Here is a 24,842-nt window from a genome sequence, read left to right on the forward strand (position 1 = left end):
AGGGAGCAGATTTAGTGATTGTTATCTACAAAAGCCCATGCATTTATCAACTGATTAAAAACCCAAGCTTTCCATCTGCTATTAACGTGAAAGCAAACAAACACATGGTCATATGCCATCTTGATAATTAATTTCGGAAAATCCATTGTTCCAGAGGTCATTGTCAAGTGGTCATGCATTATTAATGCGATGGAGACAGTTTTAGAATACTGCCTTCACCTTAAGCTTTATAGATTAATTTTGGCATTAAGAGTGCAGCATGTGGGGGTTAAAACCTGAGAATGAGTTCATAACTAAATGGAAAAAGTTTGGGAATTAAAAGAAACAACTGATTAAGAAATGTGTATATTTAATAAGGGCAGACTATATTAATTATGTTCTTCATGAATTTTATAACATGTTTAGGCGACAAAATGGTTGAAATAAGGTAGCCTAACTGGTAATGTTTATAATAAATATATTTTAATCAAATGCATCAAAGACAGTTATGGACTAAACACTGCTAAAATGCAGTTTGTAAGCTGTAATATAATAATTTATTCTTACAATACAAGCCTAAACCAATTGTCAATTCATAACTTATTAATGTGATTTATTAAAATCACCTCTGGTAGAGCACTCTGCTGTCAAAGAGCAGTGGCTGACAGCGACAACCTACTTTGATCGTGGAAATTATTAACATGCAGCCAATAGTCTAATCTGATTGGGTGTTGCGCTCAGGGGGCGCGGCATTTATATTATATACTGCTCACTCATTGGCTCAGACGCCTGTCACTCTATACAGACCGAGTCCCCTCGTCTAAGGTAGTCTGAGTGGAGAAAGTAATGAAGATGGAAGGAGCTGATGTTGATGAATTATTGAGGAGATTTATGGAGTAACGAAGTGATAGCCGTTTACTTGTCTTGTCGGAACGACAGAGGACAGCGATACCAGGGAATTGACAGATAGCATGTCCGTAAGTAAACCGTAACTTCCCCTGTTAACTTGGTGTCGCGCCTTAGCCGAGCTAGCTAACTAGCTAATCTGTAAGCAACCGTTGTGACAGTCAGAAGTCATTCAGCAAGCTTGGACAGAAAGTGTGTGACAGCGGAGGATTCATTTACAGTCTCTGCTTGGTACTAGTTAATAAATACACTGAATTATATGACTGGGGAAGGTAATGCTTGCCCTTGGGCTACCAAAACCTTGAGGAAGAATTTTACGCTGTTTAAACGCAGACTGTGGCACCGGTTGTCATTGTGGCAGACTAGCTGGTTAGCAGTGCCAGGGGACATATGTAGTTATTATTTTACATAGCTAACGTAAGATAAGATGATATGAAACAGGAAGGTTTCCTTATATGTGAAGCAAACGAGCTTGTCTTTGCTCCCATTTCGCTACAGTAGTAGATTAAGTCACGTTTGCCACAGAGGCAGACTTTGTACCTGACTTTATCCTGTTCAGTATCAGCTGCATGTGTGTGTGATCTGTCAGGACCTTGTTAAGATACTTTCTCAGGTAATTCATGTATTACTGTATACATGTGTGTGTGTGCCCCAGTTTGGCAGGGCCACAGACACCATTGCAGACTGGTATGGTAAAGAATGCGTTGTTGGGATTTTTCTAATAGCTATCATGTGATGCATCTTTCCTCTGTACCACTCATCCAGTTCAGGGGTTTCCTGTAGGATGGGAATTGCTGTGAAGCTTTGCCGCAGAGCCCCATGGCAGTCCTGTTGCATGAAAAGAGCTCCTTCACTACTGCACATGTCAAAAGTTGAATTAATGTTCAATCTGTACCCTTCACAAGGTCTGTGCTTCTGGTGGTGTGCCAGACATTGCTTTAATAAGATACAGTTTGCGGCTTAGTTCATAGGTTACTCTTTGCTTTCCATAAATGTGTGTGTTTGCCTTTGTTATTAAGTAGAAGCTTGTCCTGTAGCAGTAGATGTGTTTACCGGGTGAGTGATTGTGCACTGTTAAAGTGGTATTACTAGGATGTGAATGTATGTGTGCCCACCCGTAATAAAAGTATACCCAGGCTTGTTAATGTGTGGCATCCGTAGCTGCTAGTGTTCCAAGCCTTTTAATGCTTTTTGACAGTGAAGCCCGGCAGGTCATGGAGCAAGAAGATCGCACGAGCTCTGTTGTCATCCAGCATCACTGTTAGAGTCACCCATGCCCGTGGGTTCATGAAATATCCTGACAGCTTGAGCAATGAAAACCATTGAAAGCCTTTCCATTTAATTCTGCGCACAAGCACAGTATAAGTGAAACATAGAAGGTGATTTTTCCCAGCATAAGTATAGACACCAGTAGATGCCACATGCTTTTAGCTCTGCATAAAATCTAGAAAATAAAGCTAATGAGCTGAAGCAAAATTGGTATTTAAATGTGAAATTCCAGTGCTGAGCATTAATAGATTACGAGAGAGTTATCCAACTGTGGCAACAGAAGCTGAGACAAATGGAGAGGAAAAAGGCGACAAGAGAGAACCCTAAATTGAAAAATCACCGATGTTAATCATTGGTCTCTTCAGGCTCACTTTCCACAAGAAGACAGGGAATTGAAGGGATGTGTGGAGGGGTGAAGATGCATCACTGGCTTAGAGGCAATGGAGAAAAGAGCGTGGGCTGCTATAAGAGGATTCCTCCTTGTCAGATCTCTGTATCTGTCTCCCTCAGCAGCAAAAACCACACACACAAACCACAGACTCTGTTGTCATGTCTACTTAGCTACCAACAGTCTTCTACTTTGTGTGTGTGTGTGTGTGTGTGTGTGTGTGTGTGTGTGTGTAAAAGATGAGAAAAGAAAACAAACAGAATAGCACAACCCCCCTTTTTCTTGAAGCTATATGCAACCTGCTACTGAAGAAGACCAGGGGGGAGAGCAAGGTGGGAGGTGGTGATGCAACAGGGTTAACCGCAGGCCAGGAAAAGTTCCAAATAAAGAATACAGCAGTCGACAGCATGAAATGAAAAGATGTGATATGAACTGAAGAGAGATGTCAAAACAAAATGCTACAGTCCCATGAGTGGACAAACAGTGTAAAGAGCTCTTAGCACGGCTGATGAGCACCAGTTCAGGTGAAGCTGTGAGCTTAGGGCATGTTAGAGGCTCTGCCCTTTATGACCATGGTTATATAACCCTGCCATAACCTTTATTTGGACACCCCACAGCTCCTCAAAATAGTGCCTTAACAGCGTTTGCTTCCATTCAAGTTAAAACACACTAAGAGTCACTGGTCCAGTGTGTTGACAGTTGACACTGAGTTGGTTGGTAGATCTTGGGTGGAGTCGATGTTGATACAATACCTCGTTTTGATGTTGGTTAGTGAAGTTAAACAGTTTGTCAGTGGCTTGGGTGTGTCTGTACAAGAGTGAAGTCAGCTAAGTTAAAGTTTATTTCAGCTTACTCGATTTATTTTACATCTTCCTGTAGCTTTAATTCACTGAGGGCTCACTATCTTAGGTGTCATTGTCGTTATCAGCCCAACCGGTAGTTTGTGTGGTTTACACCGGCACCACAGGAAAAAGCAGCTGGGGCAGTCCTACCACTCTCAAAACCACCCACTTTATCTGTCTCTCTCTGCTTCCTTTCTTCCCTCCATTCAAGCTTTCGGTCTTATTGGTCCTCTCACTTCCTGAAAAAAAGAAGGCTGCAAAGCATATGTGTAATAGGAAATGAGGTAATCAGCAGGGAGGGCTGCGTTTGTGTGTGGGTGTCCCCTTAATTCAGTCTCACTCGGACTCGCGTCACTTCTCAGGCAGCTTTCCCAGACAGGTATGTTCTTGCTTCACTACAGAGCACCAGAGGACACTCAGTGTTTTGATAGTGCCGATTACCTGTTGTTGTTGTTTTGTATTTATCCACATGAAGTAGTGTGTGTATGGTGTGCTTGCCTCAGTTGTTGTACAGTAACTCTGTCTGGACATGCAGGCAGTCTTACAACAAGGATTAGGAATGTAAACTCAAAGGAGACCTGTTTGTGTTGGAGGAAGCCTTCGGAAGGAGGAGTCAAAAATAAGCTCATTTAGACTGCCAGCCCAGTGTGTGTGTGTGTGTGTGTGTGTGTGTGTGTGTGTGTGTGTGTGTGTGTGTGTGTCACGGAGTTTAAGACACAGGCGTGGGTGTAAACTCAGAAACGAGCTGTCAACTTTAGCTAGCTCACAGGAACAGGTTTTGTCAAACCAGACATTGAATAAACACACTTGCACATACACACTTGTGCAATGCGTGACACATTCTCACTCCTTGGCAAGAAGTGCGCTCCATCAGAGCTTTGCATTGGTGGAAAAACTCAGTAAGCCACAGCTAGGGTACTAAAATCATTAGTTTGATCCATTTCTTGAGCCTGTTAAGACCACAGAGTGGCGTGTTTCAGTACCTTCCCTTATCCTGTGTGTTTGTCAAAGCCTGGGAGATTGCCTGGGGCAGCACAGATTGAAAACCTAATGGACTCTCCTCTTTTATTGACCCCACGGTCTCTCCCCTTTTGAGTTATCCACCCCTTGGGTTGTCATACATTCATTTTAACCCTCATCCCACTATACATCCATTTATCTCACGCTCTATTCATTTAGGTATTGATCTCTGCTCTGTGCATCCTCCTGCAGTCCCTCTCTGTCCCTCTCCTGCTTCTACTTGTTCAGCACTTCACTGGTTTTTTACTTGTGGTTGTCAAAGCTACTCAGCCACTTATTCTTAACACTGGTTTATTAATGTGTGTTGTTTGTGCTGCTCAGAAGAAGCTCGCCAGCTGCTATATCATTTGCAGTGTGCTCTCTCTGTCTTCTGTTGATTTCTGTCCTGATCTATGAGTCCTTAATGACTGAGAGATTGCTATCAGTTAAACAGACTAAGACGGAAGACAAACATCTGCTTAATAACATAATTGTGCTTTATAGTGTTCTCACAGGGCAATTAGTTTGCCATTTTTCTCCCCCAGTTGCTCGTGCCAGTCCGCAGGATGTGCATAGAGATCCTTGAGATGGGGCACTTTGTGCTGCTTGTACCGCTGTCTCTTGTGGTTTGAGTGCAGTTTCAGAATGAATCGTCATGATTTTCAGGGGTGATTAGTACATAAAATGCATGGTGAGGTTGATAGATGGGAGTGATTATGTTTATCTATTCATTTTTTTTGTTACTGTTGCTGCTAGGGCTAAAATGATTAGTTGATTGAGTAATTAGTCGTTTAAGGGCAAATTAAAATGCAACAATTTTGATAATTGGGTGCTTATTTAGGTTACTTTAAAAATAGCAAGTCTTGGGCTTTAGGAAATTATGATCGGTTTCTTTTTTACTACTTTGTGACATTTAATAGGCCAAATAAAATAATTGGTGAAGTGAAAATAATCATTAGTTGCAGTTGCTAACTTTTTCTGGCACTTTAATATTCTGCAAATTTGATTTTAACCTTGTTAAGGTTGACTGGGTCGTGTTTATACTGTCAAAAGTAAATCAGAAATTCAGTATACACTTTGATTTACAGGTACGTCACATTAATTTTGCACCCGAGTGTCCACCCTCTGCTGCTGCTTTTGTGGCGCTGCCGTTGCTTCTTAGCTTGCAACTGAGGTAGGAGGCAAATATACCACATAGGTAGGAGGCATGGCAAGCAGCTGCTGAGTTTAGTCTTCAGGTATCTTTTTCCGGATACGGGTGATACAGATGCCGTGTCCCCAGATGCCAGCCTGGACAAAGTTGATCGCTTAAAAGTGACTCCGTAGGAGGAGAGCCCATCCTCTTACAAAACTGACTCATCCACACTGTAATCACAGCCTTTTATTTTTGCTATTCAGTGAGCACATGCTGGCTTTTAGATATCGACGCTGTCCTCCTTGTAGTCTTCACCAGCATGAAAGAAATGGAACAACAGACCGCCACAAAGGACTAATTTCTCTAAATGGAGGCTATTCTGCTTTATAATCCTTCCCCATTTCATGAGTCACTGGCTCCCCTCCCCCCTGTCATTCCTGTCATTGGTACAGTCCATAAATAGACACCTGGCTGCCACGGAGGGACCAAGCACCATAATAATACAAAATAATGCATTTGAATGTGTGAAAGATGGATTAGGGAGTAGGGAAGATGGGGAGAGGGAGAGAGAGAGAGAGAAATGATGCTGTGTGGGAGGATGAGCGGAGGAACAGAGGAGGACAGGAAGAGAAGGAAATGGACCATAAACATATATATTTTTTTATTTCTTATAACACTCATGCATCACACATTAGAAGGTTTTTGGTGATTGGCAGTCAGGTCTATAATGTTCTGAATCTGTACTCTGGTCTATTGCTCTGAATTCACCTCCAAAATAGGTCTGATATATTTTCTTTCACAGCCAGAAAGGTGTTGGAAGTGGACGGATTTTTAAAAGGTGTTATTATGCCACCTTCAGCTCCAACCTGAGCACGTTTCTGCATGACGAGCGTGCACATAGAAGGACTTCTTCCTCCCTCTTTCTTTTTTCTCAGACTCAGTTACCAGACATACCAAACATGGACTTTTCTGTATTCAACGGCCAATTTAGCCTTGTGCCTGCAGTTTTAGAGCACAGGCACAACAGAGTGCAGACACGACATAAACCGCAGTGAAAACAGACTGCTAGTGAAAAACAGATAATCAGAGATGAACAGTGACTGTGTCGTCGTCGTCCTCCTCCTCCTCCTCAGCAGAAAGCATGTCTTATGGTGACAGTCACTGTGCATAGTTGGTTAAGGTGACACAAGTACACTGCAATGACTGATTATTTTTTTAAATTCATCGACCAGTTGTTTGTTCTTTTGAAATGTTATAGTGAAAAACAATTCCCCAGAGCATGGGGTATTCACTTTACAATGATATGAAACGAGAGAAAAGCAAAACGTTCTTGCATTTGAGAACTGGAACTAGTAAATATTTTGCATTTTTAGAGATTGGTTGGTCCCTGACTTTGACCAAACAATACTGCTTTGTGTCATCATCATTTCCACATTGTGGTGGATAGTTTGAAATTTGGATTTTTTAAAAAAAAGCCCCATCTTATTTTTGTCCTGATATGTTCTATTTCTGTTGCTCTGTCTCTCTGCTTTTCGCTCTTCCACTTTCTTCCTTCTCCGTATGTGACTGCAGGACAGCAGTGTCAGATAGGAACCAGCAGATGCTTTATTAAAACACACACACACACACACAGAATTAAGCTTACATAAAGAGCATAAGAACGCTGTCCAAGGAATAAGCACGGTAAGGTAGTGTAGCATTGGAGGCTCAATAGAAAAGATGCGACATGTGTATAAGTTGAGTGCTTAGAAGAGAAACGGGAGATGTAAGATGCAGAAAGTGCAAGTGTTGTTATGGATAGCAAGGGATATATATATATATATATATATATATATATATATATATATATATAAATGGGAATGGAGGCAGAGATGGAGAGAGGCAATCATTAAACATCATAAATAAATCGTGATTAAAGCTTTTTCTGTCCGTTTCTGCTGAAAGACATTGAAACCGTACAGCCTGTGCAACAAGCATCTAAATTCTGCCATGCCACTTTTTTTTCCCTCGTCAGTGCTTCATCGGTGAAGCCAGCCAGGCTTCTCTGTGTGGGTGATTTTTCGATTTGAGAGCCTGAGTTGAGGAAAGGTTAGGTACTTGCTGCAGAGGTGTGTGTCTGGAGAGAAATGAGGGGGAAACAGGAGAGCGAGAGGGAAACAGAGACTTACGCTTCTTCGGAGTATTGAATTGATGCCTGGAGGCTGGAACCTGTACAGTCACTTTTCATCTCTGCCATCTCTGGTATCGTTTGCTGTTTGTAATAGAGTTGTGTGTGTGTGTGTGTGTGTGTGTGTGTGTGTGTGTGTGTGTGTGTGTGTGTGTGTGTGTGTGTTTGTGTGTGTGTGTGTGCGCGTGCGCAATGCCCTATACATATGCCGCGTGTCAATAATTATTCAGTGTGTGTTTATACAGTTTTTCCTTCACTCGTAGGTAGAGGTGACTCCACTGCAAATGAAGGAACATGTTGGCTATGGACCAAGGAGTGGTGGAGGAATGGCTGTCAGAATTTAAGGTACTGCTTTACTGTGTGTATGTGTGTGTGTATGCATGCATGCGTGGGCAAAACGCAATATTAAAAAGCACCTACCCCTGATTAGTGTGCTGTACATTCTCCGCTGCTGCTTATTTCTTCCACACACATAAACAAACACTCTCTGAAGTGCTTTGTTGCCAGAAAATTACATGCTCCTACTCAGACACGATGAGCACTCACTGATACGTGACTGCTAACAAAGCCAAGGCTCGGTGAGGTGTGACTATAAAGGGGCAGAAGGGAACTTCCTGTGTGAACGTATGAGGACCCATCTTCCTCGCTCAGTGCAATTAACCTCTAAACACAAACAGAGTGATGTGACTCGCAGCTTCTTATATAGACGCAGTCACTGTCTCTGCAGGCTTTAGATGCTATCAAGATATCATTTAAATGTCAAACAGAGTGTACTTCCCTGTTGCTTATACCTAACAAATCAGTTTTGTTTCATTATCTGTTACCATTATTTCTTAAGCCCTGTTTCCTCCAGACACTTTCAGTATGGTACATTTGGAACCGAAAGTAACCCTTCAGACATAGTACCCAGGCTCTAGTGTTTCCACCGCAAACCGTGCTCTTTCATGTGGGCAGGGTTGTCACTCACTGCTGCGTCCAGCATTCACTGAATACGCATTACACAAACTAGAACAGACTGCAGTGAGTCTCTCTCAATGAGATATTCAGATATAGTGGGTTTGTGCATTTAGTCCTTCTATGGCAAGCTTGGGGGTTAAGTGTTGTGAGAGCACACAGGAATTACGCTCTGCGCGCTTTTCTTTCTCAGAGTGAGGATAAACATATATGCCGTTCACATAACCTGGTCGAAATTAATGTGTATATAAACACTTGATGGTCCACTCATTAATGAAATTGTATGTTATATAAAAACTAAAGTAATGGTCAAAGCTGTAATTGAAATTTAAGGTGTGCTGATGGATTTACATTTACTTGTGTACTAGGTACCTTAACAGAGGGGCTACAAAAAATGGGGACGTACCGAATGGTTATACTGGTACCATCCACAACTGTTCATACTGGAAACATGTACACAACTGAACTGTACCATACTGCTCGGTGAAAACGGGGCTTTAGTCCTGGATGTGATGCGAATCAATGAACAGTTGAGTGTCAAATCTAGACAGCTCAAATTTAGACTACATCAACAAATGTTTGGGTATTCACTTCTCAACCTGCATGCTGTGTGTTTATTTTTAGCATTGGTAAGTCACTTAGTGTATCAAACTTCAGCTGTGTGTGTATGTGTGTGTGTGTGTGTGTGTGTGTGTGTTTCAGACCCTCCCTGACAGCGCTGTGTCCACCTATGCCGCCTCACTAAAAGACAAAGTTGCCCTGGTTCCCGCGCTCTACAAGGTCATCCGAGAGAACTACAGCGATGTATGGACACACACTTTAATATTTCATTCATGTAAACATGTATTGTAAATACCCAACCACACAACCTTTTACCAACATTTTGTATCAGGGGTGGGTGATATATCGATTATACTTGATGTATTGCGGCTTGTTCCGTGTTTGAAATGACTGCATTGTGATCATCGGGTATACTGTCACGTCATAATTTAAAGACACCAGCATGAGATTCTTTTGCATTTTGGCATTTTGGTTCTCTTGCTCTCTCCAAGGCTCTCTTCCTTTTTTTTTAATCTGCAGGGCTCCGGGCCACCAACATTTAGTCACATTTTTGACCACTGGGCACCAGTGAGACTTGCCGATATTATTAATGTGTGAACTGGAGAGCTGTTGTTTGATTCCTCCTCACAGAGAATAAGTCCTCATGTTTAATGGCACTACGGTAACAAGTTAACTTTCTGCTAACTTCTAACTGTTGACCTGAAGCTTCAAGTGCACAGCAAAAAACATCAGACTTCCAAAATATCACAATACTATGTATAGGCTATATCACCCAGCCCTTCTTTGAGTATTTTGTCATGTTTACTGTGCCATCATTCACCTGTATTATTATATTTATACTTACCCCAGATTATCTCATGTTGTTATGTCCTGTTGTTTTTTTGGTTCATGGATCTGCCTGACTGTCCAACACACTGTATTTCCCAAGTACTGCTCTGCTCCCTGACATTTCTGATGACCCATAAATGAATGAATCACAGTTGCAGCGGCAGTTGCTGCCTGTTGATTTTTGTACACAGGATGTCAGGATGTAACCATGTGCCCATGTTTTTTGGCTCTCTGTTCTCCCCAGTTGCTGGAGCCAGTGTGTCACCAGTTGTTTGAGTTTTACCGAAGCGGTGAGCCGCAGCTGCAGCGTTTCACGCTACAGTTCCTGCCAGAGCTCCTGTGGAGCCTCCTGTCCGCCAGCGCAGCCAGAGACCCTCACACGTCTGGCTGCATCGAGGCCCTGCTGCTGGGCATTTACAACCTGGTAGGGGACAGGATGAAGCTGGTGGTGCACATTATATTTTCAACACCACATTCTTATGTCTCAGCTGCTCTGTTTATTTATTAGCAGTAGAGCAGAGCTGCTCTTGTTAGTAACAAAAAAAATGTTTCCAGTGTGGTAGGCAAGGTAAGGAAAGGAAGAGGAAAAGGTCCTTGATCCGTTGCAAGTGGGTGTAATCATGTAGTTTCAGAAGCAAGGGACTTAGCCGCTCAACTATTTCTGGGATCTGCGTCATGTGTTTTGAAAGATTACTTCATGCACTTTCTGCCTTGTTAGACAGCTATGCATCGCGAGTAACAGGAAGTATGGGTTTTGAAATAGAGGAATTGAAATACAGTGAATTTGCTGATACACAACATGGATGGGTTGCACTTTGTAAATGCCCTTAAGCTTCCCACAGTGATGCTAGCCGGTTGTTATTATTAAAGTGTGTTGAGTCCTATTTTCCTCCATTTTGGCTCGGTTTTCTATCTATCAGCAAAGTGCAGTGTCCCCTAACTTCCTCTATGAATAGCAGAATAGGTCAGCTGTCACTCAACACACTAGCTGGCTCCCATTAATCTATCTGACATTAACATGCACACAGGGGACACCAAAACCCTGGGGTTTGAGTGCGTGAGTTCACACAATATACACACAAAAACGCAAACACACATACACTAGCAGACTGATTTGGGAAACAGAGACCCTGAGGGCCACACACGAACACCCACACATAACAGATGAGTGTGCTTGAAGTGATATGCATGCACTCTTTAGAGGTTTAGGGCACACACAGATAAAAGCTTCTGTTTTTCTCGCCTACAATAACATTTTCTCACTGTCTTCCTGTCTTCCTCTTTTACAGGAAATAGTTGATAAAGATGGACAAAGTAAAGTATTATCTTTCACCGTCCCTTCCCTCTCCAAGCCCTCAGTGTACCATGAGGTGAGAAACACAAAATGTTGCACACAGATCTTCTGCTTTTGCAGAAATGTGCAGTTTAAAAACTTCCTCTTCTTCTCTAGCCTTCAGCCATCGGCTCAATTGCCCTTACAGAAGGGGCTCTAGCCAATCATGGGCTGAGCAGAGTGGTGTACAGCGGGCCACACCTCCAGAGGGAGACTTTTACAGCACAGAACAGGTAAGAGGCTTGATGGGTGGACTTCTTTGAAAGGCTGCTGGACGGGTGGTGACGTGTCAGTAGGGTGGAGATTGTTCATGTTTTTAAAATAGGCTTTCCTGGTAGCAGGCTGCGAGTCTGCCTGCTTTGAATTGGCAGCAAATACCAGACAACAACCAAAATAGGAACACACATGAAGGAGGATGAACAATCTGTCAGTTGCTTTTGAAGTTAAGCGTGCAAAGTCTTGGCAAGACATTTATTGCCTCTACTATGACAGTTTTAGGCCGCCTAAATTTTATTCACTTACGGAGTTGTCTCAGAAAGTGAAATCCAGTACAAATAACTCGTAAGCTCAGTGAAATTTGAGAGAAATGTGTTGAATGTTGTGTATGTTGATCACCTTTGTACCTAAATACATTTCCAAACTGATCAAAGATTCCATTATACATTCAGTTCAGATGTTGTTTTGGATACAGTCAGTGGGGCGATAAGTTGAGACACAAATCCATCAAGCATTTTTGACTCTCAGCTGAGCTTTGAAATAAGATTTAGTCCGACAGTCTCATTAAATACAGTAGTGTCAGTGACTCCTGTCCTCAAACGTATGTAGTGACAAAGAGTTTAACTGCTGCCAGGGCCAATTATTTTAAGCACCAGCTTCAGTGATGGCCCGTGGCAGTTGTCTTTGCTTTGTTGCATTCATTAATGTAACGAGGCCCCACTGCAGCCAAACACTGAAGGTTGCGATGGTCTGAGTTGTACCGCTTTTTTCAGCACTGTTTTCTTGTACTGTTTCAGATGACCAGGTAGATTATTTAAAACGGAGAGGAATTTTCATGTGACAACAAGTCCGGCTGCTTTTTAACATCATGCAGAGATACTTGTATCTTAATCTCTTCAGTGTAGCAGTCAGTGTTTGCCTGGGTAGATGATGTATTTTTCACTGACTGTAGTTTTTAAATGGTAAGTCCCCTGATTTTTCACATCAGAGTGTATTTACAGGTCTTGAGGAGTACTACTTCATATGTGGTGAAAAACCCTTTCATGAGGGAACTGTGCCAAATCTGATACATTGCCTCAAAGTGAGTCATTTGAGTCTGCGTCGGTTTAAAATCTGAAGATGCTGAGTTAGGAAGAAGGGATCCTATCAGACCGTTAGCATAGCACATCCTCCCCTGCAGCTGAGTTGTGCTGTGGGGAATGTAGATGCCAGGCTTTGACAAGGAAGAAGAATGCACAGAATAAAAGGGATGATATCTCTGGTACAGTTCTGCTTTTGAAATATTCAAATCTTTCTTTTTTTTGTGGTATTCCTATCTACAGTATAGATAGAGGGCTAACTATGTCTGTGAATTTCTGCTCTGATATGTTCAAAATATTGTTTTATATGTCATGCTGTAATCGAGATGTGCTGTTTCAAGTGTGTATTTGTGTTGTTGAGATTTGAGGTGCTGACCTTCCTGCTGCTGTGCTACAATGCTGCTCTCAGCTACATGAGTCCCAACTCCCTCCAGTCCCTCTGCCAGCTCAGCTCCAGGTAAAACACACACACACACACACACACACACACACACACACACACACACACACACACACACACACACACACACACACTTTGTCATGAGGACTTGTGGACACTATAAGTACACACAAACCAATTTTATACTCTGTGATGACCTTGATTGTGGATGTTTTTGAGAAGGGTACTTGAATAACCCTACATACACACACACACACACACACACACACAGAGAGGTGCTTTTTTTGCAAGCACTTGCTTATCTGATCCTCTTATAGACTTTGCTGCCAGAGAGAGCCAAGATACCGCTATTCGGCAAAGAGCTGTGATGTACACACATCCCAGCTCAGTGGTTTTTGGTATATGGCCAACTGTAGCTGAGCGTTGCTCCAATGAGCACAGAGCTACAGAGAAGTCGTCAGCTTTGATTTCCCCTGGACAGTTTTCTGTGTTGTCAGCTGTGTACTGTACAGTGGCATCATATACAGTAGCAGCACCTATAGCTTAAAGGGAAATTTCGGTTTATTTCAACCCGTCTCCTATCGTCCTAAATTTGTTTCAAGTGACTAGTGACATAGAAATAATAGTTAGCATGTTAGCCGTTAGCCTAGATACAGCCGTAGCGTCAGACCTGTTAAAACTTAATTGAACGGGCATCCTTTCAAGTGCAAAGTTAGTCCACTAAACAAGCTTTTTTTTCCACAAAGACCGCCTCATATCGTTAGGATAAATGTCAGGGAACATATAGAAAATGACATGTAAACGTGTTGTCTTACCTTACCAGTGTGCTGCCATGTTTGTTGTTTACCATTTAGCTAAGGCTGCAACCGGTCCCATTCCTTGCAACAGAGGTATTCCTCTTCTGTGGGCATTGGGGTACAGCATTCACAGGTAACGTTACACCACCGATCTCCAGAGCTAAATCCTTCCAGCAGCCATTCCTCCTCTGTCATCCTCTACCTGTTGTGCCTCTCTCTCTCTCTCTCTCTCTCTCTCTCCTCCTCCGTTCTTCACTTTCACCAAGCTCTTCGTCAGTGTATTCTGGCTCAAATAAATAAGGGCGGCCATAAAACTCTGCAAAATCAAATTCCTCCTCCACAAAGTCGAAGTCTGGCAAAAAGTCAGCCATTATTCAATAAATCTTTCATAAAATAAATGAATGAACTTTTCAGGCTACTGTCCGGTTCTGCCTTGCAGCTGCTGTGGCTTGTTCTCGCGAGACTTCAGGCACGGTATGAGATCGCTGCTTGTTCTCGCGATATTTCGGCCGCGGTTTGGGAAGCAGAGCTAAACAGTAAACACACGGTAAGGTAAGACAACAACTCTGAAGACCACCTAAATGTGGAATGTTAGGCTTTCCACATCGAGAGGCGATGGCCGCCCTTATTTATTTGAGCCAGAATACACTGACAAAGAGCTTGGTGAAAGTGAAGAATGGAGGAGGCGAGAGTGAGAGGCACAACAGGTAGAGGATGACAGAGGAGGAATGGCTGCTGGAAGGATTTAGCTCTGGAGATCGGTGGTGTAACGTTACCTGTGAATGCTGTACCCCAATGCCCACAGAAGAGGAATACCTCTGTTGCAAGGAATGGGACCGGTTGCAGCCTTAGCTAAATGGTAAACAACAAACATGGCAGCACACTGGTAAGGTAAGACAACACGTTTACATGTCGTTTTCTATATGTTCCCTGACATTTATCCTAACGATATGAGGTGGTCTTTGTGGAGAAAAAGCTTGTTTAGTGGACTAACTTTGCACTTGAAAGGATGCCCGTTCAATTAAGTTTTAACAGGTCTGATGCTACGGCTGTATCTAGGCTAACAGCTAACATGCTAACTATTATTTCTATGTCACTAGTCACTTGAAACAAATTTAGGACAATAGGAGATGGGTTGAAATAAACCGAAATTTCCCTTTAAATGGACAGGTGAATCCTCTTTGTCGCAACTTGCATGACACCTGTTGGAAAATAATTAACTATCTACAGTTTATGTTCAGAAAATATTCAGCACTAATGTGTATGTCTGTGTTGGATTCAGCAATTCTTTGCTTATTGTTGTTTTTGTAATCAGCTCACCACAGGGAAGTAAATTGCCTTAATGGAGCTGCAGCCAAGTGGCTCAGCAGAGTGGTTTCCCTGATTAAAGCTTCCCTGTTTCACTGATACAAGCTTCCCTGTTGCATTTCTCTTTTATTATCCTCCAGGGTCTGTATATGTGGTTACCCGCGGCAACAGATGCGCCGCTACAAAGGCATTAGCACACGGCTGACAGTCACGTCAGAGTTCCTGGTTCAGCTCATGACGGGGATACACTACGCTTTGTGAGTGTACACACATGCCTGCACAAACAGCCAGATCAGCGCAGCACAGACTCCCTGATCAGCTTTATCTTCTCGTGTCTTACATTTCTACAATTGTTTTCTTTAAAATCTGCTCCATGTGTCTTATCTCTGACAGCATTTGATTTGGTCTAACCATGCATGTATGTAAATACCTGTTGCAAAGAGGTTTAACTATGACAATCGTTCAGTCTGCTCACTTTGCATTTTGAGTATGAACCAGTTTACATTGCTGTGGTGCATTTCACAAAAGATGTCAGGTCTTTATCACAATGTTACATAAGCAGTTGGCATCAAAAAATACTAACTGGTGTCTGCTGTCTCGACCAATATCTACAGTTCTACTTATGTGAATATGTATGGTATTACTCTCCTTACTCTAATCTGATAATCAGGCTGTTAAAGGTGCCCTGTGGAGTTTTCTTCTTCTGACAAGTGTTTGTCTTTAGTGGGAAAATTTACAATTGGCATTTATTCCAAGGACAAATGACTGCAGTAAACGCGGGTATTTATCGGTTCCAGATCCGAAACATGACACCCAGGTGAACACGCTACTTTTAGCCCCTTTTCCAGTGTGATTCAATGATACACAGCCACAAATTCTGTCTGTCTCTGTCCAAGCAGTGCTTAAAACGTCTTTCCAAATGAGACGGCATTTTCTTATTTTCTCTGTCCTTGCTGGTGCATTGCTTCATATCTTAGGGTGTTACCATCACCTGGTGATAAGTGGAATAGCGTGACATTAATAAAAGGACTATGTACCATGTCACCTGCGTATATTTGCATCCAAGATAAACAAAACGGGGACCGACAAATAGAAAAACGGCTCTGCAGCACCACTAGAGGTCTGACACTCCACAGGGAGCCTTTAGTCTTGGAGTCACACACTGTGTGTATTTATATGTTTATGTGGTTTTTGCCTATGCGTAGGTGTAACGGGGAGGTTGAACTGGGATCCAAAGCACTGGATGACATTTTGTATCGGGCCCAGCTCGAGTTGTTCCCTGAAGCTCTGTTGGTGGGTTCAATCAAGTTTTTCATCTTCTATTACCACACTGTACTTCTATATGTGTGTTTTTGAAGCTGTTTGTGTGTGTGTGTGTGTGTGTGTGTGTGTGTGTGTGTGTGTGTGTGTGTGTCTGAGAGCATGTGATTTTGGACGCACATGCTCGCCTGTGGTTTTGATTCATGCACAGCAGCACAGTATGCTGTATTGTGTTGGTCTCTGTGTGTCAGAGACTGCAAGCAGAATGTAATCCCACTAGATTATTTACATGCTTTCCACTCTGCTCCGTTAAGCCATAATCCTTGAGGCCCAGGGAATAGAGGATTGAACCTAAGCTCACAGTATTACTACACAAGTCAAGGTGTGCTCCTCCACAACACTCAAAACACACAACCTTTGGATTCTTATTATGAGACTGGTGTGTGGTTAAAGTATGTTTTTAGAATAAAGAAACAGCTTTGTGGACATGTGACATGAACACTATTGTAGGAGGGTTAGAATCTCAGTGTGTTTATGTAAGTGTTTACTTGTTGCAGTGGGACACACCAGGTGGCAGCATGCTGACGTGCCCCTCGTGAGACTAACGTGTTGCAGCCTCACAGACAAAAGACATGTTGTGTTGTGATTATGATGCCCTCCACCTCATGTTACTTACTCGGCTGTTATATGATCATTAGTGCCACCTGAAACGTTTTCAGCGGAAGCTTAGGTTATTGTAGGAACACTTGTGAAATAGTGTTATATAGAGCAAAATACAAAGCCTTTTTGTTTTTCTTATATCACTCGTCTGTGTAACCCAGTCAGTTTGTGGTAAGCTTTCAGGTTTATCCTTTTGCATAAATCTGGTAGAAATAAGATTATTGGTCAGATGTTATTAGTTTGGTAACATGATCTGAGCTTCAGTTTTACTTAAGAGCAAAAATGTGTCAGTGATGTTAGAAATACTGCGTTTACAGGCATTGTGTTCTGGGCCACTGCCTTTACACTTGGATCTTTTTTGTATTATCTGCCTGTGTATGTCTTTCGTTGGGTGGTGGGACAGAGAAGTTTTTCCATAGTCGTACATTTAAGTTGTAAAAAGCTGTTTTCACTGACACGTGTGCTCAACAGGTAAATATTTTTAAAAAATTGTTTTTTGTAAAACCTTTAATATTGCAGTTAACCATAAATCAGTGATACTCAACTTCCTACTTGATAGGGTGCCTAATGGCCCCACAGCCATTTCCTAATTCACAGTGAAAATAAATTAGAGCATATATAGGAAATAAAATGAATTAAATAAAAACGCATCAGAATAGAGCTTGTTTATCAAAAAAAGTTACACAGGAAGGATGCCTCAGTCCCTGACAGAAGTCAGAGCTAAGCCTCAAATGTCCCCAAATCCTAGAAATGCCCCTCTGTACACTTGACCTGTGCGGCGTTGCTGTGACTGGCCCCTGGCCTCCTGTCATTTTGCAAAAGTGGCCCAGAGGCAGAACAAATTTAGTATCCCTGCCATTCATCCATCCATTTTCGTAACCGCTTATCCTCTTCAGGGTCGCGGGGGGGCTGGAACCTATCCCAGCTGACACTGGGCGAGAGGCGGGGTACACCCTGGACAGGTCACCAGACTATCACAGGGCTGACACATAGAGACAGACAACCATTCACACTCACATTCACACCTACGGACAATTTAGAGTCACCAGTTAACCTGCATGTCTTTGGACTGGGAGGAAGCTGGAGTACCTGTAGAGAACCTACGCTGACACGGGGAGAACATGCAGTCTCCGCACAGAGGGGCTCCCCCACCCTAGGTTCAAACCAGGAGCCCTCTTGCTATGAGGCGATCACTACACCACCATGCCATCAGTATCCCTGCCATAGATATTTAAAATTTACATATAATATTTTGGCTTTTTGCAGTAATTCATGCATTGTTTTTAAAATCTTACCAATGAGATCTTTAAAAAAATCTGTAATCACTAGTAAATCATTTATTATTGCAACATAAGAAAAAAATAACAACTGCATCTTAGTATGGACATGGTGAAGATATATAGTGATTTCAGGTGTAAATTTTATTGTATTGCATTCATACACAATCGGGCCTTGACTCATCAGTGCCACTTATGAAGGGGAATCTAAACACGTGCTTTAAATTTGTTTGCAGGGATTGTCTGTAACTGTAGCAACATCAATTCATTGTTCTTTCTACTTGAAGTTTCCTCCACATTGATAGAAAACCCCATTTTGATTTTCGTATTGTAAATTTGATATACCAGTTATTGTATTGGCTTCATAAAACTCAGAGTCAGCAGTAATTGTTGTGGTGTCAGATGTAGCACAACAGACAACAAGTGGACCCAGTACAATGAAGGAGGAAAAAAAGGATAACAACCAAGTAACATTAAATAAAACATGTTGGGCCAGTTGCCAACCTGCCAGTGAGCCAGTCCAGTTCCTCACTGGCCAGGGGCCACTTGGCAATCCCTCTGTGAAACTCTGGCGTCCTCTGAAGCAGTAATGTTTGTGTATATGTGCCTCTCCTCACCCTCAGGTGGGCAATGCCATCAAGTCGTCACTGCACGGCGCCGCACTGAAAAGCAACAACAAGGAGGGTGCACGGAGTATCCAGGTGGAGATCACGCCCACCACCTCCAGGATCTCCCGAAATGCTGTCACCTCCCTCTCTATCAGGGGACACCGCTGGAAGAGACACGGTAAGATTCACACATGGGGGGGGGGGAAAGCAAGTGGAGATGTAGGGACACAGCCGTGGGAGTTCAAGTCACTGAAACACAAGAAGAGCGCTCACGCACATCTTTCTGTTATTTTGTAATCACATTTTTACCAGGTAATAAAAAAATAGAATTGTTTGATTGAAGAACGGATCACACCAAAGGAGAGAGTGAGAGGTTTAAATCTCTTCATCGTTCACTCACCCCTCCATTTCATGTCCTACAGTCACTGTGTACATACGTGTCGTTGTCATCATCAATCCCTAAGCTCGTAGAGCACCTTTTCTCAGCTTGGTATCTGGCGCTGCTGTCAACATCCTTTTCAGAATCTCCTCATTAAAAACCATGTGTTCAGGGCGTTAAGGTGTCCCATGAACAGATAGGAGAAAGCAAGAAACCAGGGGGCAGGTAGTGTATTTATAGTATAAGACAAGTTGTAGTGTGAACACTTCGTATTAAATATGTTGTGTTTTAAAAGGAAATTGATAGTGCTTAGATGGCCACAGAACAAATGAAACTTTTTGGTTTAGAATTAAGAGAGGGATGCTCTCTTTTCCCAGAGTACAGATAAGGCAGGTAAATTACAGCCTTCAGCTAGTTTAATGAGTAGTTTTCATCTGGAGCCTAACACCCCTTTATCATGTCATGGATCCTGCTCATTGGTGCCCTTATCGGAGTTACTTGTTTATAGAGAAAGCTTTTGTTATGAGCAGATGATGGAGGAAAATACTATTAAATATTAATTAATGTGTAGGGGTGAATGGTGACTTAGTATGATGTGATTGCATTCAAATACTGAGCTCACATTCATCTCCATATTGCATGCACTTTGGCCATGTGTTATGTTCTGATCACTATAATTTTTGTCTTTTTATTTTTCTGCCATTACATTAATTACCTCTGTGTGTCTTGTGTCACTGTGGTCGTGTGTGCCTGTGCACATGGCCGTCTATCTGTTTTTCATGTACGTGCGCATGATACGTGTCTTTTTGTCCATCTCTGTGTGTATGTGTGTTTATGTCTATGTATTATCCTGCTACCCCCTCATGCTCCCCCACCACCAGAGTCCCAGGAGGTGAGTGTAGACAGTGATGCGGCACTGGGGGGCATGGCCATCCCCGAAATCAGTGTGACAGGTGTGAGCGGCGAGCGAATGCCCAACGGAGACTCCATGCGGCTGCGCCCTGACGGCCGCGCCCAGCCAGACGGCGACCCGCTGGGCGCCGCCTCCGAGGTCAGCCTGGATGCCCGAGGTCATGACTCCGGCACGCGGGGTCAGGAGGTCAGGAGGCAGAAGTCTGTGAGGCGAATGGTGGAGAATGAGGGTTCTGGGTCGGCCTCCACAGGGAGGAGCCAGTACTAAGGCCTTGCCCTCCTTCCCCCTGCCCCAATCCCGGGGTAACCTAGGTAACCGTGTGTGGGGGCGTGGTCTGAAAAGCTGCATGATGACTTCCCCCTTTTACCTTTTGCGCTGGGCTCCACCTTCCTCTCTCCACCTAAATGCACTATTCCTCTCATCTGTCAATCCAACGTCACTCATTTACTCTCTCCTTTGTGGCTAAAGCTTTCTCACAAAGATCTCCTGCAGAGATTCCTCATATCAAATTAATTATTTAAGATCTAACGAATAACAGATCGATAACCTAATAATAAATGCATGATAATGAAATATGCTTGGCTGAATCATAAAATCAAGATGATGTGATGTTTTTATGTTGCGCAAAAATAGAGTTGAACCTAATAAAGGCAGAAGATAATTTAAACAAGGAACAAACAACAGCTATAAAAGTAGCTCAATGAATATTTCTCAGTAGATATGAAACACATACTGTAGATACAGGACTGCAAACTCTAGCTAGCTGTATCTCATTTAGTAAAAGTCACTCTGAGGTCAGGTCACTGATAACAGTAAGGCCTGATACCCTCTAACCATAACGCCCAGATCTCTGTGATCTCTGCTAGCTGTGCCTATATTATGAGATTGTGCTCTTGAAGTGTTGTGTAGGGGTCTGAATCCTGTTTTTGCCGGAGAGATCAGTAAGTTCTTGGGCCTCTTACAGCACCCGTTGGTACGCCTCGACACATTACTCCTGGGTTGCACCTGGAGACAGATTACTCCCTTCTGATGAGTAGTTAGGAGCTGAGGAAAGATATGCAGGTCTTGACTGATGTGAAGCAAAAGCTGCTCACAGCCTTAAATCCAGACTTGAATCTGACGACTTTAGACCTGTTCTGACAGGCTAAATCTGACCATAAGAGATTTGAACTAGACCTGCCTATCTGTCTAATTACCAGCTGTTTACAGGTGTTCTGTTACAGTGATAGCATCAGATTAAAAGTGTGTTGTTCCGCATATGCGGGTGGTTGGCCACACACAGGGGTGTAGATGCATGCCTTGAAGAAAGCAGGACAGATGTTAATGTGTGTGTTCGTCTTCAGTTAGCGAAGACACGTGAATTTAGGGTTTTGTGTCGTTGTTTGCCTTCCTCTACTCTCCCTTTGTGGTCTTTCCTAGGCTTATGCTCTTAGATTCTGTCCTCTCCTGCCTTTGGGACAAAACATGCACTCCTCTGCCAGTAAACCACTCACTGTTGTCTCACAGCTCTGCTGGTTAAACTAACCTGTGTGCTGGGCTGGAATACTGAACCTGCATTGTGGCATGTCAGGTGGTGAGATGTCCCTGTTAGCTGAGATTGCAGTGTGAAGGTGCCACCTGCTGGACAGTGATAGAGCCCCTCTGACATGCAGCCTTACATTTAAAACATTGAATATTGTCTTTACACCATGTTAATATTAATCATTTGATTGGATCAGAAGGGCTGCATGACAGATGAGGTGGTTATTTTTTCTTTTCATGCTCCTGTTTTTTCATTTCAGTGCTTGTTTTGTCCCCCTCTGTCCATTTTGCAGACGCAGTGGATTTGGGTTCCCCGGATGAGCTGATGGATATTTCGGAGGTGGATGAAGGGGTGTGGCCAGGTGGGGTCGGGGCTGACATGACCCCACCCACCATCACTATTAGCAACAGCGTCACCACGTTGAACCTGGGGGCCAAGGCCATGAAGAAGTGTCGGCTTGGGGGGCGATCCAGCAAGGATAAGGACAAGGAGGCAGGCCCCTTAATAACAGGCCAAGCCGCCAGCGAGAACGCAGAGCTGTCTGTCAAGCGACTGACGCTCACTTCCAGCCAATCGGTGCCTAAGGCGGGAGCTCTCACCAGCCTGACGCGCACCGCCAGTGCCGTCTTCTCTCGCTCCTTCGAGCAAGTGGCCAGTGGCAATGCCCCTCCCTCCAGCAACCACACAGTCTCTGAAGTTGGCCGCTATTCTTGCAGCCTGCAGGAGGACGGGATGGGGTACTTGAGTCCGGCGCCAAACCACACACAGCGTTCTCCCAGCATCAGCGTGCACCTTGGCTCTGACCTTTGAACCATTTGTGACTCCTTACTACCTGAACTGTCGCCTCTGATCTTGTGACCCTGTACCTGTGACCTGGAACTCCAAGCCATGCCAACGAACAAACACTCCCGCTGGTTCTCTCGTCGCTCCATTTTAACGTCTTTGATTGTCTGTGCTGTGATGCAGCCTGCTGCCCTGCTCCATGAAGACACCCAGAGTTCCATCAGCTCCCTCTGCTGCTTTCCCCCCAGCGGTCTCCTCTGGGCCTGATGGAGCCGGGATGTCAGGGATGTTACTTCCAGCTTCACTGATTTTTAGTAGTGTACTGTTGCCGTGAAGTCGTGCCGGGACAAAACAGCACTCTGACGCAGAGCAGCCTGTCTGTAAATGGGTGCACTTAAAACTTACTACTAAAAAACTGTGTGGAGAAATATTTGGAAAGTATTTTAATCGGCATCTGTTGCCCTGCATGGCTTTTCCATACATCCATCCTGACCTTGCCCAGGTTCTCAAAGGGCAGATGTTGAGTATGTGTGAGCATGCTTGAGTGTGTGTACTGTGTGTGTTTGTATGTACAACTGTTTTTAGAGTAAAGGCTGCTGATTGATACATTGAACAAGGTATGATTCTTAACGTGAAAACAATTGTTTCTACTACTTTTTTAAAAGAAAAATATAGATCCCTTACCATAGCAATACAAGTCTCTCGTAGTGAGTGTTTTCCATCTTTTGGGACGATTACACAAACTCCCTGTGGTCACACTTCTTTTGTCAGCAGTTACAGCTGTGCTCCTTTAAAGAAAATATGCATTCTTCCCTAAATAATTTTTAAAAATGACCACTAAATAATCAGCCAGTACGATGAAATTATGTTCTTTATGTTTACAATCGCACAGTATTGTCCTCATGATGGAGAAGCAATATTTGTGTCCTTCCCTCTCGCTCCTCTAGCACCTTCCTGAATTGCTGTTTTTATTTGATAGCAAGAATAAAATTTCAACTTCTGACAAATGACAAAGATGATTTTGGGAACGATGGATGTATATGATTTGTCAAGTATTGAATTTTGCACTTGAAAGAGCAAACAAGTTGTGTTTTCAACTTTGGTATTTTCTTATGATGAACAAGAGAGGTTTGACTCTCAACTGTGGTATTTTCCTGTGGGAGAGATGTGCTTTGTCGCTTTGTACGGATTTCTACAAAACAGGTGTGAAGTCCACCTCCTTGCACAGAGGTACCGCTGAGTAAGGATGTTAAAACTCCAAAATGGCAACTACATCTATTCCTGTGTGTTCTGCAGTGAAAGGGTGTGTGTGGGCAACAAGGCATCTTCCCTCGTTTCTGATCCACACACAGCTCCAGCTGTTTGTAGTACTTCGGTGATGTGTTTCCTGTGTCCCTCCTTGTTGTTCACATCATCATTATGTCACAAGACATGGTGATATTCTCTTGTACCAAAAAAGGAATTCAACTCTGCCAATCTGCTACATTTGATGTCCGAAATCAAGCTGCCCTACCCACAAGCAAACTTGTGTTCTGTCGTCTGTGTACTAGACCTGTCGAGTGTCCATAGCTTGGTGGGACAATAACAATCAAAGTGTTTCTGTACGTGGGTTTACAGAATGTCACTGGGTAAGCTCTTGTTATACATCATACTGTTGTACTAAATTTGGTTATTTTGGCCTTTCTATGTCTGAAAATAACTCACTGCTACAACTTCTGGGAATAAAGTGTTTCTATATTTAAGATGTGTGCTCAGTTAATATTTGTCTGTCTCTCTGCTGGAAAGCATCACCAAACATTACAGTGATAAATTTGGATACTTAAAGGTCCTGTGTGTTGGGATTAAGGGCGTCTATTGGCAGGTATAGATTTATAAATATGTTTAGTTTACAATCACCTGAAAGTAATTGTTACCTTAGAACATCCTCTTTATACTACATATGGAGCAGGTCTTCTTCCATTGAGTCCACCATTTTGTTCTTCAGTAGCCCAGAAAGGACAAACCAAACACTGGCTCCTCAAGGTCATTTGTGTCTTCATCTTTGCCACTGTAGTTCCCCAACATGCAAGCTAACTGCTAGATGCCACTAAGTCCTATACACTAGACCCTTAACCTTTTTTTTTGTGAAGGCTGTCTAAGGATACTAATTATTTATGCAACTAGACAGCTGTTCAACACTACAGCCGGAGAAAGGTGTTGCATAATAGTATAATTAAAATAGTGTTAGGGGCTTAATGCGTTACATGTCAAAATAAGGGTTTAATTTTGGGCAAAGGTTC

General features: G+C 43.0%; 1 protein-coding gene across 3 annotated transcripts; it reads left to right on the top strand.

Moving 5' to 3' along the window:
* The first annotated feature begins 787 nt into the window (after nucleotides 1-787).
* fam126a (family with sequence similarity 126 member A) lies at nucleotides 788-24,305 on the top strand. Of its 3 annotated transcripts, XM_049602361.1 has the most exons (12): nucleotides 788-956; nucleotides 7,949-8,030; nucleotides 9,342-9,443; nucleotides 10,273-10,452; nucleotides 11,318-11,398; nucleotides 11,479-11,594; nucleotides 13,018-13,113; nucleotides 15,302-15,418; nucleotides 16,367-16,454; nucleotides 18,982-19,144; nucleotides 20,227-20,569; nucleotides 22,073-22,212. In XM_049602361.1, the coding sequence occupies exons 2-11, from the start codon at nucleotides 7,980-7,982 to the stop codon at nucleotides 20,523-20,525; spliced, it is 1,293 nt and encodes a 430-aa protein (XP_049458318.1). In that variant the 5' UTR covers nucleotides 788-956; nucleotides 7,949-7,979; the 3' UTR covers nucleotides 20,526-20,569; nucleotides 22,073-22,212. The 3 variants fall into 3 exon arrangements, with proteins under 3 accessions (XP_049458318.1, XP_049458315.1, XP_049458317.1); XM_049602358.1 differs by lacking the exon at nucleotides 20,227-20,569 and having other exon boundaries at nucleotides 22,073-24,305; XM_049602360.1 differs by lacking the exons at nucleotides 788-956; nucleotides 20,227-20,569 and adding an exon at nucleotides 3,679-3,763 and having other exon boundaries at nucleotides 22,073-24,305.
* The last annotated feature ends 537 nt before the right edge of the window (nucleotides 24,306-24,842 follow it).

Source organism: Epinephelus fuscoguttatus, linkage group LG17, assembly GCF_011397635.1.
Source record: "Epinephelus fuscoguttatus linkage group LG17, E.fuscoguttatus.final_Chr_v1".
Lineage (NCBI taxonomy): Eukaryota > Metazoa > Chordata > Actinopteri > Perciformes > Serranidae > Epinephelus > Epinephelus fuscoguttatus.